The 16,020-nt window shown below is 43.8% G+C and overlaps 2 protein-coding genes across 2 annotated transcripts in view; one reads left to right on the forward strand and one right to left on the reverse strand.

Moving 5' to 3' along the window:
• Positions 1-190: 190 nt before the first annotated feature.
• LOC103356640 (zinc finger DHHC-type palmitoyltransferase 3) overlaps positions 191-16,020 on the reverse strand; it is an 18,590-nt gene continuing 2,760 nt past the window's right edge. The window contains exons 2-7 of the mRNA XM_008280869.1: positions 9,098-9,429; positions 7,596-7,720; positions 6,734-6,830; positions 5,144-5,225; positions 4,607-4,737; positions 191-2,743 (exon numbers count right to left, since the gene is read on the reverse strand). Coding sequence (XP_008279091.1) covers positions 2,585-2,743; positions 4,607-4,737; positions 5,144-5,225; positions 6,734-6,830; positions 7,596-7,720; positions 9,098-9,400 — 897 coding nt within the window. The 5' untranslated portion in view covers positions 9,401-9,429 and the 3' untranslated portion in view covers positions 191-2,584. The remainder of the gene's footprint in view (positions 2,744-4,606; positions 4,738-5,143; positions 5,226-6,733; positions 6,831-7,595; positions 7,721-9,097; positions 9,430-16,020) is intronic.
• Positions 13,668-16,020, forward strand: part of LOC103356630 (tetranectin-like) — a 16,963-nt gene continuing 14,610 nt past the window's right edge. The window contains exon 1 of the mRNA XM_008280857.1: positions 13,668-13,678. The gene's annotated coding sequence lies outside the window, so the exon portion shown is untranslated. The remainder of the gene's footprint in view (positions 13,679-16,020) is intronic.

Consider the following 16,020-nt stretch of genomic DNA (forward strand, 5'->3'; position numbering starts at 1 on the left):
GAGTTTCTAGTTATTTGAGTGACTGTTGTGAGTTCTGCCTTTTCTTTAATGGGAGGGTGTAAATACATTAGAGGACGACTGTATGGACTTTTTAAAAGTCTTTTTAACTGCATTTATTTATTTTAAAAATGAAACATCAAGGCTGATTTTATTCATAGAAATAAAAAATAAACTGCAGATAAAACGGTTGTGTCATATAGTCATACAGTTTTATTTCATTCCCCTTTAAACAAACACCAAAAAGAAAAAGTAGAACGCTGTTGTCCATGGTGACGGTGTTCACACCCGACCACGCAGAACAATCTGAGAGAAAGGAAGGAAGCTGGTGTCCTGTACGTGTAAACCTGTTGCTCCTCCACATCATGGCAACGATTCTTAAAAAACATTTAAAAGCCTCAGAAAACTCTTGAAATGGTCACTTCATCGCCTCCCTTCATCAGGATTTGGCAAGAGATATTTAAATAAGTCCTTCCATCGCTTCCAGAAGCTCGACTTTGAACTACGATAAGGCTTCAAACACACGTGAGCGAAGGCATTTTAGTGTTAAATGCTCTGAAGTGGCCTTTTCCCCGTCAGCATGGAAGCTAAAATCTTCTTCTAGCTGTTCATCGCTCACAGGTCCAACAGTTAAAACACGTTTTTCTAGTCTTTCAGGCCTCCAACATAAATGTGGATCATTTTTATTTTCCCCTTCAGGCAGACTCACGACAACAACATACGACAAACTGGATCATCCACCATCAGTGGAAGTGAATGACACTTGGGGCCAGTGCATCCAGAGAGCAACGTGTATTGCTTTATTCCCTGACTTTCTGTCTGAGCTGGAGATTGTTATGAAGCTAAAAGGTCAAACACAGAGACGGCAAACAATCAAAGTGAAGCTGGTGGATTGTGGAACTGAAGCCGTGTTGTTTATCGTACGCGACTTTGTTCACTTCCAAGTGTCAGATTTGGAGTTTTGCAGCATCATTCTGAAGGTTTCCATGAAGCCAAACCCAGTTTCTGATTGGATTTAATCTTAGTTATGGTCCAGATGTTGTCATAAGCAGCTGTTTCGTGCATCAAGCTTCTGGTTTCTGCACTCGGTGGCCACTTGATTAGCTGCAGTCCAGTCCAATAAATTATTAGTGTTAGATAAATTCTAAGTCCTTATCGTGTGCTCAGACGGGAAGTTTAAAAACATACGTCTCAGTATAATGTACACCATCTGTAATAACCATGAATGAATCTGCATGTTGGATGTCGATTTAAGTGATCAAAAAAAGTCTCAGCTCGTATCTTTGTGCATATAAAACATTATATTGAGAAGAGAAAATAAGTTTATTTAGTTATTAAACCTCCAGCGTTGTACTTTACCAACAGACGCCACTGGACTCAGCACCGTCCTCTGCTGCATGTGCTGCAAACGGAGTCGATATGGGTTCTGCTGGACATGATTACTACCAGCATCTATTTAACTGATACCGGCCGATACTGCCGGTTGAACCGCACCACAATCTGAACATGTTTAACGTTTATCTCGATTCAGTGCGTTTTTCATCTCACAGACATCAGCTTCATTCTCCTGATCTAAAGCTCCATCAGATGAAGCTCCACCTGCTGCGACGTCTCCTCCCTCTGCGTGATTGTCACCAGGACTCATCCTTAAGGTCGCCTCCGGTTCAGCGCTCGACCTGGACGACCAGACGTGATTGTGTTTTTTCACACCGGACCGGTTTTTAAATAACAGAACAAGAACAATCTGATGATTACGGAGCAACTTGTTGGGACTTTGTTTAGCTACGCTGTGAAAGAATCCACCAGCCACTCTGTGAGGACTGAAGTCTAACGGATCAGAAGTTTAGCTGCGAGGTTATTGCTGCTCTGCGTCTCCAGAGAACCCGCTCACACTGCTCTTGTATGCTTCTACCTTGGAGTTCACTGTAATCAAATCGAATGAAAAATGGATTAAATTTACTCTCGTTTCAGACCCACTGATCCGGCACCACAGGAAGCCACGACCAACCCACCCAACCAGCGTGAACCTGAACCGTCACATTAAGGCAAATAAATAGAAACGTCTTTAAAAACAGCCGCTGCTCACTAATGCACTGTTCTAAGGCGAGTCATCCGCAGCATTCAGCAAAAACAAAACTCTTGCAGCAACAGCAATACAGCAAACGAAGAGACAGGATGGTGATCAGTCTACAGGAAGACAAAGCCGGGCGTCCGTCCCGGATCGAGCGAAAACATTCTCAGTCCACGTCGTTTTTAGTCTTGGAAGCAGGAAATGATGCGACGCGCTGCAGGGAACTCCAGCGAAGGCGTGTCTCGGTCTGCCGGCGTGGGTTTGGCCTCTGAGGTGCTTCTAACCGCCGCTCAGTCCAACATGTTTGTCCTCTCAGAGCTTCGTTAATCTCAGTCAGCACCAAAAAGGAAATAAAAAAAAAACAGAAACAACATAATACCTCACAACAGAACACCCTGAAGTATGAAGAAGTCATGAAGGGAGAGAAGATGTGGGAGGGGAGAGGTCCTCCTCCAGCCCAGGACCGGTCAGTCTGAGTCCACAGCAGCAGCAGCAGCAGCGCTCGTTACACGTCAGTTACACGATGTACTGGTAGACGTCCGCCTTGCCGTGGTCGGGCGTGGCAAACGGGCTCAGCCACGCTATAGAGAACGGGTGTCCGAACACCACCTTCATGTTCATCCACTTGGACTTCTTGGCCCATCTCCTCTCCTCCTTCTTGAGCTGCTCGATGCCCTGCAGGGAGATTCAGAGCTGGTCAGAAACACCGACTGGACGGCGCGCTAACGTTAACGAGGACTGAAAGCATCAGAAACGGATCAAGCTCTGCGTTCTTTTGTTTTCCTCCGGCAGCAGGTCAGATGACTGAGTCACACCGAGGCCTCCTTCAGACTGAAATAGATGATCTGTGTAGTGAACGTTACGACGCTGTGAGTCATCGTCGTGGGCGGTCTGAGCAGAAAACGCTCTGATCTCAACCCACCGGGGAGCCGTGAGTGAATTACCTGCTGCTGCTGCTCACGTCTGATTTAGTGAACAATAGACGGCGGTTTCACGGCCGTTATCCTTCATCATTACACATTTATTGTGGGAATATGTAGACAAACTGAAGGAGGCTCCGGAGGCTCGTGTTCCTTCACTCAACCTTCCATGACACAGATATGAATACGTGCTGCTGTTTGGGTATTTTATGCCTTTTTTTAAAGACAGCCAGCAGAGTGGTGACGTCAGTACGACACAAACTCCAATGAATGTCCTTGGCCCAAAGTCTGCACAGCAATTCTGAATTTAAGATTATTTAAAACAATTAGAGCTTTTCTTTTTGTTAGTTTAATTAATACTGAGACCAGAATCATAATATTAAACATTTCTCTACTACTGCCAAAGAGGAACACGTCCGTCTAACTCTCCTCCAGCGCCTGGCTCATAAATCTTCTCGTTCTTAAGGAGCCACTTCTAAGAAGCTTTTAGACAAACGCAGCTGCTGAATGTAGTAAATGTGATATAATTAAACAAACTGCTGCTCCAGTTTGGTTTCCTTTAGTGAAATGTTAAATCAGCCTCGGTATAAACGTCATGCAGATTACTGGACTTGAATATTGTAAACTTGTTTTTGATGCGATAACTGCAGTCATGACTCGATAATCCGACACTAAATGCAAAATCTTCTTCTATGTCGGATAGCAAGGCTGTCGGATTGTCAAGATGGAGGTCCAGATACAAGGAGGGCTTGATGCTGGAAGGCTCATGAGTTGTTCATTATTGTTCATAGTTGTTATAATAACTAGTGTATTGTTAGAACACTACGCATCGCTGGATTTCAGCCTAACTGACCGGTGCGCTTGTGCACGTTCCGGCCACTTCCACCCCGGGGGAGCGCTCTGACGGGGTGGAAGTGTCCAGAACACACAGGCAGTACTTGGCTGCTGATGCTAGTTTAGTTAGCACTCACACTTCTGTTTCCACCATCGGTGGCGGTGGGGGAGTGGCAGACACGCTCCACCGTTACCATCCTTGTTTACTTCCGTAAACACTGAGCGCGCTCGCTGCGTGTGACGTCGTCGTGTCCTCTTCTGCGCATGCGGGACACTTTTGGGTCGCATGAAGTTCACACAGCAGATCACATACAAGTCGCATTTAACTAGAAATGTGAAGGAACTCACAAAGAAATCCTCATTGAGCATCAAGTCCTGCAGTGTGAACGTAGCCAATCTGTGGAATTGTTCAGTCAGATAATACGCCGTTATCCTGACTGGTGACATCAAATGTCATGTCGGAGTCAGAATCCAAGGCTGTCGCTATGTTAAGGCTGTTTTTATGGGTTCTGTTGGTTTTTCCTAAAAAATTGATTATCGAGTCACGACTGTATATATAACTACATATATGACTATAGAAGCCTGACTGCTGTTTGAGTAAAAAACAAACATCTATTGACGAGTGCAGCACGCTGGAGGGACGGTCACAGCCGAAGCTGGTCGGCGTCTAGTGTCTTGCTAAAAGGAACTTCAGCAGGCTGGAAGGTTTCTGAAATGAGAGTCTGACAGCTGATCCTCCAGACGTCAGACCGATGTCGGACAGATCTCTGCTGCTGTCACTCACCGTTTCGTCGGTGCAGATGGAGTGAACCTGAGTCCCGAACATGACTGCGGTGAAGATGAGGAAGAGGAGACCCTCGAAGCAGAGGAGGATGAGGAGGATGACGGTTGCTGGTGGAGAGAAGCTGCTGCACTCTGGGAGGGAGGAAGAACAAAGCTTCATCACAGCTGCATATTCATGACTGATTACATTTCTTTTTTGTTGCTTGCTTTTTCCAAACCAGCAGGCCGACCCCCTCAAAATTAGATTAATTATGATATAAAAAGAGAAAAGTAATTATTTGTGACGTGTCAGAAGCTGCAGCCTGAGAATATGTCCAGTTTGCTTCAATAAGAATAATAATAACAATAATAATAATAATAATAAACAAAAATAGTTGCAGAATATTTTTGTCAGATACGTCTAATAGTCACAGTCTTCTATGCTCTCCTTTGTTTTCTACACTAAACTACTAGAATACAGGATAATACTTGTTCTATATTCTCCTATGTTCTCCTGTGGTTTCTGTATTAAACTACTATAACACAGGGTCATACTTACTCGTCCAGTCTTCTTCGAAGCAGAACACAAAGTGGAAGGCCACCATGACCAACGCATGGAAGGATATTAGTGCAATGTACATCTGAAAAGACAAACACAGGTTCAATGTCAATGAGAAACGCTCAGCTTGTATTAAATCACATATAATTGTGCTTGTATTGATAAATTAGACCCCGTTCACTCCATATTCATGTGATATAACAGAGCTGTGAATCAGCCACGAAGCAGCTCAGTGCGTTCTGACAGCAACCCTGAATGAACTAAACAACTTAGAAGCTGCTATTTGCAGCACATTGAACCATCTAAGCTCATTGGTTTATGCTGAAATGGTAACGTTTGCATGATTTCTGGAAATAGAAACTTCTAGCACGAGAACTGAATGAAGACGACAAGTTTTCCAAACGTTCTTAAATGTTGGTTGTTGAGCTGCGACGTGCAAACTGCTGTCTGTAAAGTCGACACCAACACTTTCTAAACCATCCCTTGGAACAAAACGCAGAAATCTGAAGCAGACTCAGGGTAAAAGTTCAGTAAATAAATAAATTGGTCTCCATTAGGCTGGACAGAGTTCAAAGCAGGAATCAGGAGTCGACCAATTATGAGCCAACAGGCTAATAACTGGATCCAATATTCAGCCGTTTTCTGATGAGCAGAAATGCGCTACGTGGCCTCGAGTGAACGTTCTGCTCATGAGACTAAAGCCCGCTAACCCTGGAAGATGAACCTGGTTTGATTTTAACTTTGAAAACACGCCACAGAACTCGTACAGTCGTGTTCTTATCATCCTAGAAATATGTTAAAGATTAGATCTGATTTAAAGACACAGAGACGGTTGTACTTCCTCACGGCTGGATCCCTGCAGCAGCCTTCTTATGGGTCTGAACCAGAATCCCTGGACGGACTACGGACGGTGCAGAACTCTGCTGCTGGGCTTCGAGCCAGGAAGAGGAAACGTGAGCACAGCACGCCTGTTTGAGCTCTTTCACGTCGGCTGCCAGCACGTTTCAGGATTGATTTTAAGATTTTATTCTTTACTTTTGGTCTTTAAACTGTCCCAGAGGCCCGGCTGAAGGGGGACAGAGGTTCTGGAACGACCTGCCCGAGGAAATCGGGTCGGCTGATTCTCTTTTAAGTCTTAAAACACATTTTTATCTGCAAGCTTTTCTTGGTTTTATTGAAGTTTTATAGCTTTATTTGTGTGATTCCTACTTTCATCAGTTTTTCTGTGTGCTTATTGTGCTTTAATTTTTAATTTATCTTCATTGGAAAGCACATTTGGAACATTTGTATTGAAAAGTGCTGCATAAATAAAGTTTATTATTATTATAAATGTAAAAAAGTTCTCTGTTAATCATAAATGCATACAGATGGTGTTATTCGAGGCTTTTGGTGTCACTGCGGATGCATATCGGTTCCAAATATGGGTTATAGTTTTCATTGAAAAAGAAAATGGCCTGATTAAGAACCTGGTCGAATCAGAACCGCGGCCTCGCTGCATGAAGCAGACTCACTATGATAACACAGCACATTAAACATAAGAGGCGAATCCCAGTGGATTATAAAACGAGTTTCCTGCAGCTGAAGACTCACCGTGAAGAGCACAAAGTATTTCTGGTTGTTCTCTCCGACACAGTTGTTGACCCAGGGACAGTGGTGGTCCATCTTCTTGATGCAGCGTTTGCAGACACTGCGGGAACACGGACGCACCGTTAGAACCACAAAACGGAGCAAAAACATCACAGAGGCAGGCTGTCGGCCAGCTTTGCAGTGATCGTAACTGTCGTCGGAGTAAATCAGGATGCAGAGAAACACAAAAATAAACTCAGTTTAGCAGCACTCAGACGGATGTGAGAGACGTAACAGGCTGCTCTCCATCACTGTGGCTGCAGGGAGGTTGTTCTTCTGACAAAACTGAAGCTCAAGTGTGAGCTGATGACTCTTAATTCATCACTTGAAAGTCACACTCGATCTGTTTACGCTCCTTCTGAGGGGAGTCTATACATAAAAGGCTGCCACTGTGTGTGTGATGTATTGTTGGAGGAGATCACTGCAGTGTGTAATCCAACCGCCCACAACAGTGACTCACAACACTCAGTAAAACAAAAAATAATCATAATTTCATTCAAACCCGTTCTGCCCGTGAGCCAGAGTGACTCACTGGCTTTACAATTCAATTACTCGGTGGTGTTTTTGCACTTTTCATGCCTCCAGATCCCAGGGAAACCACCGAGGAGCCGCCCGGGGAACTCCTTGTTATCAGGCTGCAGCGTCTGCAGGGAAATGCTGCACAGCTCCGAGGCAGGTGAGCCGGCGCAGGAACGAACCCGGCAGAGCAGCGAGGTTCCCCGTGGGAGAGCCACATCAGGACTTTCCTCCGTAAGCAGCAGACTTCAGCATCTTAACACCTGCAGAGAGCCCCGGACTGCTTCCCTGTAACATTAGAGCGCCGTACCTGCAGTGGTGAGCTCTGTCGGGCTTGATGCTGCAGCACTTGGGACACTTGTACACCACCTGTCCGGGCTTCAGCTGCAGGCTCTCGATGAATTCTTTGGTTGCGTTCCCTTTAGGCACGGCTCCCTGGAAGAGAGAGAGGGAGGAAATGATGTGTTCAGCTGCATTTTCTGCCACTTTAGACGGTTTTCTTTGCATTAATTTAGCTGCAGGGTTGCTAATAAATGACTACGGCAGTTTTAAACGTTAAAAAAAAGCAGCATTTTTCTTTATTACTTGACAAGTCAAAAATAAAGTCTTGTCAGAATGAAGCCACTTGGTGCCTCAAAGTCAGAAATGAATAATACTGGGAAGGCAGCAGTCCCAGAAAGCAGGCGGGACGGAGCCAGATATCGATTCTGATAAAAGGGAATCCAGCCAGCCTGAGTGCAAAAGCAAGAAGCAGCTGACAATCGATGAACATTTCAGTTTTTGTAGACTTTAACAGAGCATATCGGCAATTAAGTCTCTAATTATTCGCTATAACATGATGCAGATATTCGAAGGCAGAGACGGGTAAAGGCGTCAGATCTGATATGTGAGTGAAAGTATCGATACTTCAGGTAAAAGCTCTACAATAAAAATCCTACGAACAAGCAAACAAAAGTCCAGCCATCACTCGATAATCCGACACTAAATGTAAAACCTTCTTCTATGTCAGATAGCAAGGCTGTCGGATTGTCAAGACGGAGGTCCAGATACAAGGAGGGCTTGATGCTGGAAGGCTCATTAGTTGTTAATTATTGTTCATAGTTGTTATAATAACTAGTATATTGCTAGAACACTACGCATCGCTGGATTTTAGCCTAACTGACCGGTGCGCTCGTGCACGTTCCGGCCACTTCCACCCCAGGGGGGGCGCTCCTAAACTACAAATATTAAATAAATAATATCCGTGTACTTTCATATTAACACATCCAGTATCGACCCACTTTCACTCCCTCTTGTGGTCCGACTGGTCAGAGCTGCTCCGTCCGTTATTAAAGTTCAGCCAAAATTACTTTTCAAACAAGTCCTTCGTATTTAAAACAATTCTACGTGTTCTGTTTTGTATTATTGTGACAAAAAATATCATCGGTGACTTCTGCATGGACAACGTTCTTCATATTTCAACTCTCCTGTAATCACAGATTATTTCAGCTACTTGTCCAATATTGCAGATTCTGAATAAAATGCACGATGAGGAATAAGAGTGAACATCTCAGGCTTTTATCTATAATAGTTCCTGAGATGTTGTCATTCAAACATAACCTCGAATGTTCTATAAATGTTCTGAAAGTGGGTCGATGGGAAATTTTTAATGAAGAATTTAACAGAAATCTAAAAATGAAATCATTTCAGAAACCTTTAAAGCTGAAATATCTTTATAAATATCCACATTTCTGCTATATTTCAGGCAAATCAGAGACGGTCGAACAGGATTAGATCTAAAAATGTGATTCTCTCAGACGGAGCGTGACTGACCGGGTCCGTGCACATGGCCTTGGCGTGAGAGGCGAGCGCGAGGAAGGCCAGGCCGTTGAACAGCACCCCGTTGAAGAGGCTGTAGGCCACGTTCTTGGCGGGCAGCAGCATGACGAACACCACCACGAACTCGGCGTAGAAGACCAGGAACCAGGTGATGATGCCGCACACGATGCCGCAGCTGTCGCGGATGAACCACATGGCGTCGGAGCCGGTGCGGGGCGGAGGCGGGGCGCAGTGCTCGGGCTTCAGGTAGCCGGCTTGCCGCTCGATGTCCCTGGTGCGGTGCGCCGGGCTCTTCATCCTACAGCGCCCGCGGCTCCAAACGCATGCTGAGAGGTGGCCAGGGACAGATGGAGAGGAGGACGGGGGGCGGCAAGATGGGAAGGAAATGAAACAGGAAAAAGGAATTAGAGACTCAGGCAACGGATCTGAAGAGAGAGAGTGTCCATGAGGGGTTGTGTACAGCTATTCTGTAGAAAAGCATGATTTATGATCTCATGTTATGTGTACATGTGTATATGTGGATTCATCATGTGTGTAAATAGCTACATATAAATTCATTGTCGTGTGTATACTCTGTGTAAATTCATCATGTTATGTGTGTAAACATTAGTGATGCACATATCAAAATTTTTGGCCGATACCATCCATCCATCATCTATACACCGCTTAATCCTCACTAGGGTCGCGATATTCAATTTTTGTTCACACCAAAAAATTAGTATCAGTCAGCAATGTGAGAACGTGAAAACTATTCAGAAGAAGCCCAGTTAGACCACATAGCCTTCTTTATTACAAAAGTAAAACTTATTTTAACATATTTAATGTTAAAGGACCATTTAGGTAAAAACATCTGTGAAATTGCAGCGATATCAAATGTAGAGACGAAGACACTGATGTTAGAGTTAAATTTGTTCATCGGACCGATACCGATATCTCAGAAAAAAACACTAATATCGGCCGATACCGATATGGTTGCCGATATATCGTGCATCCCTAGTAAATATCTATGTGTAAATTCATTGTCATATGTGTAAATATTAGTGATGCACAATACTAAAATTTCTGGCCAATACTGATATCTGATATTATCACCGATGTCGACAATCAATTTTTGTTCACACCGAAAAATGAGTATCAGTCAACACTGTGAGAAAACTATTCAGAAGAAGCCCAGTTAGACCACATAGTTTTCTTTATTACGTAACACATATTTAAACATATTTAACGTTCAGTCCAGGAGCATTTAAGTAAAAACATCTGTGAAATAGCAGCGAAATCAAACGTAGAGACGAAGGCGCTGATTATAGAGTTAAATTTGGTCATCGGACTGATACCGATATATAGGAAAAAACTGATACCGGCCGATACCGATGTGGTCGCCAATATATCGTGCATCCCTATGTAAATATCTATATGTAAATTCATCTGGTTATATGTGTACACAACTATTTGTAATACAGTTATACTTATGTCATCTTATCCTGTATCAATATTTTCACTTTTAAATCCACTGCTGATCATTTCCTGTATTAATCTATCAGTTGTTTAATCTATAAAATGTCAGAAAGCAGTAAAAAAAACTGTCTCCAACACGTCCCAGAATCTTGTTCCGAACCCACAAGTTATAACTACTGTGGCTGAATGTTGGCATCTTAAACGACTTTTCCAGATGAATTCCCTCTCAGTTGTTTCATTGACGAATCATTTCAAATGTTTTAAGGCCACATCAGCTTTATTTTGATATCATAGTGCCGTCCCACAACAACTAGGACTCGGAGTAAACGGACTAATAGGAGCTACTACGTGATGCTTGAGGAATAAAAAGAAAGACGCGGTGAATCAGCGAATAAGGCCGGAGGAACAAACACTGACTGGTCGGCTCCCATATGACTCTCTTACAGAAGGCGCTGTCGGGTTTACAAACTGTAATTCGCCAAAGTGCAACTAAACAATGCTTCAAAACCAACTGCCTACACAATCCTCCAGCGCCGCACCGGGCTTCAGAGAGCGTACCGGGCTCCGTCTGGAGTCGAGGCTCATGAATAAGCAATGGAGCAGAGTTTGTGTGGACGAAAAGAGGATGGGACTTCAAAAGGGCCAAAATGTCAGAAAACCAGAAATAGGTCTCAGTATTGGATTTAGAAAAACATTTTAAAAAATAAAAGCTTATTCCCGGAGGAGAGCCGGACCTCGGAGCTCCACCAAAACCTCAAACATAATCGAATCGTAATCAAATCGTTCCCGAGGATTCAGCCCATCCATTAAGCTTAACTGAGCGATCGCCTAATCTAACTTCTACGTCGGTATTAATTAGGGCCTGGCCAGTGAGCAGCTTCCCCCAGGACGGGAGTTTAATCAGGATGAAAAGATACGACGCTGCAAAATTACTCAAAGTCATCTGTGGATTAAAACACCTCGAGGCCGTTACAGCACAACTTCAGATCGTTCACCGGATCCCAGGTTTCCAAGTCCTCGACCCGGTTTCTCCAGCTGACCTCCAGCTCACAACACATTTAGAGACGAACCAGGTAAAGATCTCAACATGTCTCTGTTACGACCTGAGAGCGTTTCACGGCTTCTTCACTTCGTCTCAGCCTCTGGGTTTAATTGTCTTTATCAGTGGGCTGATGCTAATCATGCTAATTACACACTTTATGATGTGATTGAACTGTTTCCATCCAGAAAACAAAATAGACCATCCATTCACCATTAAGTCTGCGTGGAGTCACTAGACTCCACACAGAAACAGCTCAGGTGTCCTCACCAGGAGGTGAACCAGTGACCTTCGAGCTGCAAGGCACCGGTGCTAACCACCGAGCCACCTTGCATCCCCATAACAGACTATATTTGCAAAAAAGATTCCTAAAAAACAGAACCTTCACAGACGATGAATCCTACAGGGACGTTTTCATCTGTTGCTGAGTGAATGCACTGATTGCCATAAAATTTGGTGAATACTCCACATAAATACCAACAACCGTGGAAATCCCCGACTCCTCCTCTTCTGGAGCCATAATCAGGTTAAAATGTGTTTGATTCATGGACAAATACATGCAAAGCAAATGACACACCATCGTCCTCGGCTGTTCTGGGTGTTTAGCGCTAAACTAGCAAATGCTAGCATGCTAACTAAGGATGCTGGTTGCTACCGCTGCTAATTGGCAGCAAAAATACCAGTCAGCTGAACTAACTAATAATGCACATTAACAGCATATAGCACTGTTGCATTTCAGACTGCAGCCCTCCTCTCACAGGATGCTGCAAACCAGCAAGCTAGAAAGTGGGACACATGAAAGCTTTAAAAAAAAAAAAAAAAAAGCACAATTCTGCAGTATATTGATCTAGAAAATAAAAATAAATCTGCATGTAGTCTGTGTGAGGATAAACTGAAGCAGTGAACAGTCACGTAGGTGGTAACCTGTAAGGGAAGCAGGCTGCAGGTGCTGCTCAGGCTAACCACCACCGGTGCAGCACTGTTCAGCCACAGGCGCTGTCAGTCTGAAGGTACAACACAAAGCACAACACGTTTCAGAGACACATAAGATAAGATTCAGCTCTTCAGGAGAGTGACTGACGGCGTCACATGGATCTGACGTACATGCAACATTTTTCTGATGATTAGTCAACCAGCATAAAGTCAAATATCTGTTTATCAGCAGGTACATCGCTGGTTAGTAGGGAGGCATTTACCAGTTGTTTTAATTGTTGATTATTTGCTCAATTAATCTATTAGTTGTTTGAAAATGGTGATAAAAAAAAATCTGTTTCCCAAAACCCAAGATGACACCTTCAAACGTCTTCTTCTGCCCACGAGCCAAAGACACTCAGGTTACCATCATAGAGGATAGAAACCAGAAAACATCCACGTTTATGGAGCTGTAACCCAGTAATTAGCTGGTTTGAACATCCTTAATGGTGACACAAACTAATGACGAGTTCAGACACAGATAAAGTATATTTTTGTCAGATAAGATGCCACCGTGTAGGGCGCCCGGATAGCTCGGCAGGTAGGGCGGGCGACCCATGTACAGGGGCTTTAATTCCCGATGCAGTGGCTGTGGTTCGATTCCAGCCAGCGGCTCATTTGCTGCATGTCATTCCCCCACTCTCCTCCCAACGTTTCTCTGTCTATCCTCACTGTCACTATCATTAAAGGTGGAAAAGTCCAAAAATATCTTCAAAAAAAAAAAAGATGTCACCATGCCAGATGAGGCGATAGATTACATGTCATTGCTAGGAAGGAGCAATGAACCCGATACCGGAGTGCAAACAAACACTGACATGAGTGATATTTTCATTTTTCCATTCTGAAGCAACTGTGGACTCAGCTGTGGGTCACAACATGAGGGCAGTGTGGGTCATCAGCCAATATTTCACTTCCCTGTTACATATGAAACAGCATTTTTGGCTCCTGTTAGTCAGCATCACACGGGAGGGATGCTCTAGATATAGAACTATGACGGTCTGGTTTCATGCCGATACCACGTCGTCTGGAATTAACGTTATACGTGCTGAACATCCTGGTTTTCTTGTTGCGATTGTACCGATCATGTAGCTGCCTTGGCACAGCCTCATGTTGGAGACTCATGAGTCTTGTCTGTGAGAAGATGCTACGAGTTCTTCCACGTGTGACCTGCGTGTATTTAAAAAACATCATGCAAAGGATTCAGACAGGCCTGGCTTCTGGATTTGAAACATAACCCTTTCCATTTTACAAAACAAACACGGAAACGAGGCGATCAGATCATCCTCGGGTACAAACAGAGCGTCTGTGGGACTGCAGCCACTCCAGCAGAGACTCTGCCTTGATAAAAACTCTATTTCCAAGCTTGAATGAATGTTTTAAAATTCCAGCGTGACGGCCTGAACCCCGCCGAGCAGCCTGCCGGCCTCGTTCACTACGCCTGTCATCACACAGCGGGAGTGCAGCTGCAGTGGGAGGTCAAGGAGGAGATGTGCTGCTTTCACCAGCGGTCTGGGATTACTGGAGCATCTGGTAGAAATAAGAACAGCGCTTCACAAACTATATGTCAACTCACACGCTAATCTGGCAGGTAGAGGTGAACATTCAGACATATTTATGATGCAGCTCCTTTTAGATTCATGTAACAGGAACACATGAGGAGATTTTCCCCTTGCTTGTTATTACATAACAGATTTTTGTTATTTCCTGTCATGCAGCTCTGGATAACAGATCTTCTATTACCTTCTCTGTGCTGCTACTCTTTGGGATTATTGGGCTTTAATTTGCTGGTTCATAGTTGAATATTTAGATTTTTATCACTCTGAGATGATCGGATGGTTCATGTGACACGTCACCATAAAGTCCTTTTAGTTTTCTGACTCGACAAATTGACAAAAACATTAATTTGTGGTTTGAATTAATAGCGCAGGAGTTACTCCTCTTGCAGTCGACACAGGAAACCTTAGCTAGGAGCAAAACATCGATACACCTAAATATCGTATCACAATTCATTATTGATACGTCAGGACCAATTATCAACATCCATCCATTATCTCTACACCTTAATCCTCACCAGGGTTACAGCTGGCTCAGGGTGAAGGCAGGTTCACCTGGACAGGTAACCAGTCTATCACAGGGCTACACTTAGAGACAGACAACCAAGCACACTCACATTCACACCTACGGACAATTTACAATCACCAATTAACCTCAACATGTTTCTGGAGTTGTATTATTTGTTTCGCTCTAATACACAAAACCTGAAGCATCCCTGCAGCGAATAAATACGGTTTTCCCTCTTTCAGGTGTAGTTTTTATCTCCTTCTTGCTGTACATCGAGTATCTCAGACTCGCTGCATCCTGACGCCGCCGTTACCGCGGGCGACGTGTCTAAACAACACTTTGAAGGTTGTGTTAAATTTTTTGACTCAGCAGGTGGAAGCAGCTCATTTCCCATCAAACTTGTCTGAGTTTGGGGGACACGAGGCGCTCGATGAAGGACGCTAAGCTCCAACAGAAACAACTAAACACAGACAATCAGACTAGATAGAAAGATAGAAGATAGAAAAGACCCTCGAGTGAAACTAACCGCAGAGGAAGAGTTAATTAACAACGAAGGCGACGGTTTGTTTGACTGTAGAATGAGTCCATAGATTCTGAGTGAATGGCTGTTTTTACAATGAGTGGCCTTAACAGACAGAAAGCCGCCCTTCTCTGAGTGAGTCAGCCCAGAGAGGAGATAAGACCCACCTCTGCAGCACTGGAGGATCACACACAGCCTCAGTGTTCTGCAGCAGCAGCAGCAGCAGCAGCAGCGGAGAACTCTAAACGTATGCAGCACATTCAGATCGTCCATCAATGATTTATGGGTTTGTTTGACACCCTGCCGCTCGAATGCGTTTCAAAGTAAATGACAGCGCCGAGTGATGGAAGCAGACGGCCTGATGGAGCTGACCTCCTGTTAGAGATTTCACTTTACTGATAAACTCAACAAGAAAAAACAAACCTGGACCTGTCAGCTCATGTGGAGGCATCACAGCAACACATCAACAACAACAAAAAGCTGTTTCTCTTGAAAAAACAATCATCTTTAAACAACGACTTCATTTAGAGATTTATATAAATAATTCATCACATACTTCTGCTGTATTCAGCTAGAGTAACACACGATGTAAAGAAATCGTCCACAAGTAGTGGTGGGTGGGTTAGTATTACCCAGCATATCAAAAAACTGCACAGACGCCATGTTTGGTTGAATAAATCCAGTTTAAAATATATGAACATGTATAAAATGGCACTAAAACTCCTGAAGTCATGCAAGCAGCTGATCAAGTTGTAGTAGCCAATAAGAACTATGTCTAAAGCCTAACGTAAAGTCAGTTAATTAAACGAAAGACAGAAAATTAATTTGCTGTTTCTGCTAGTTCAATGCTCAGTTGATGTATATATATGA

The sequence above is a fragment of the Stegastes partitus genome, unplaced genomic scaffold (genome assembly GCF_000690725.1).
Source record: "Stegastes partitus isolate 25-593 unplaced genomic scaffold, Stegastes_partitus-1.0.2 Scaffold6, whole genome shotgun sequence".
Taxonomy (NCBI): Eukaryota; Metazoa; Chordata; class Actinopteri; family Pomacentridae; genus Stegastes; species Stegastes partitus.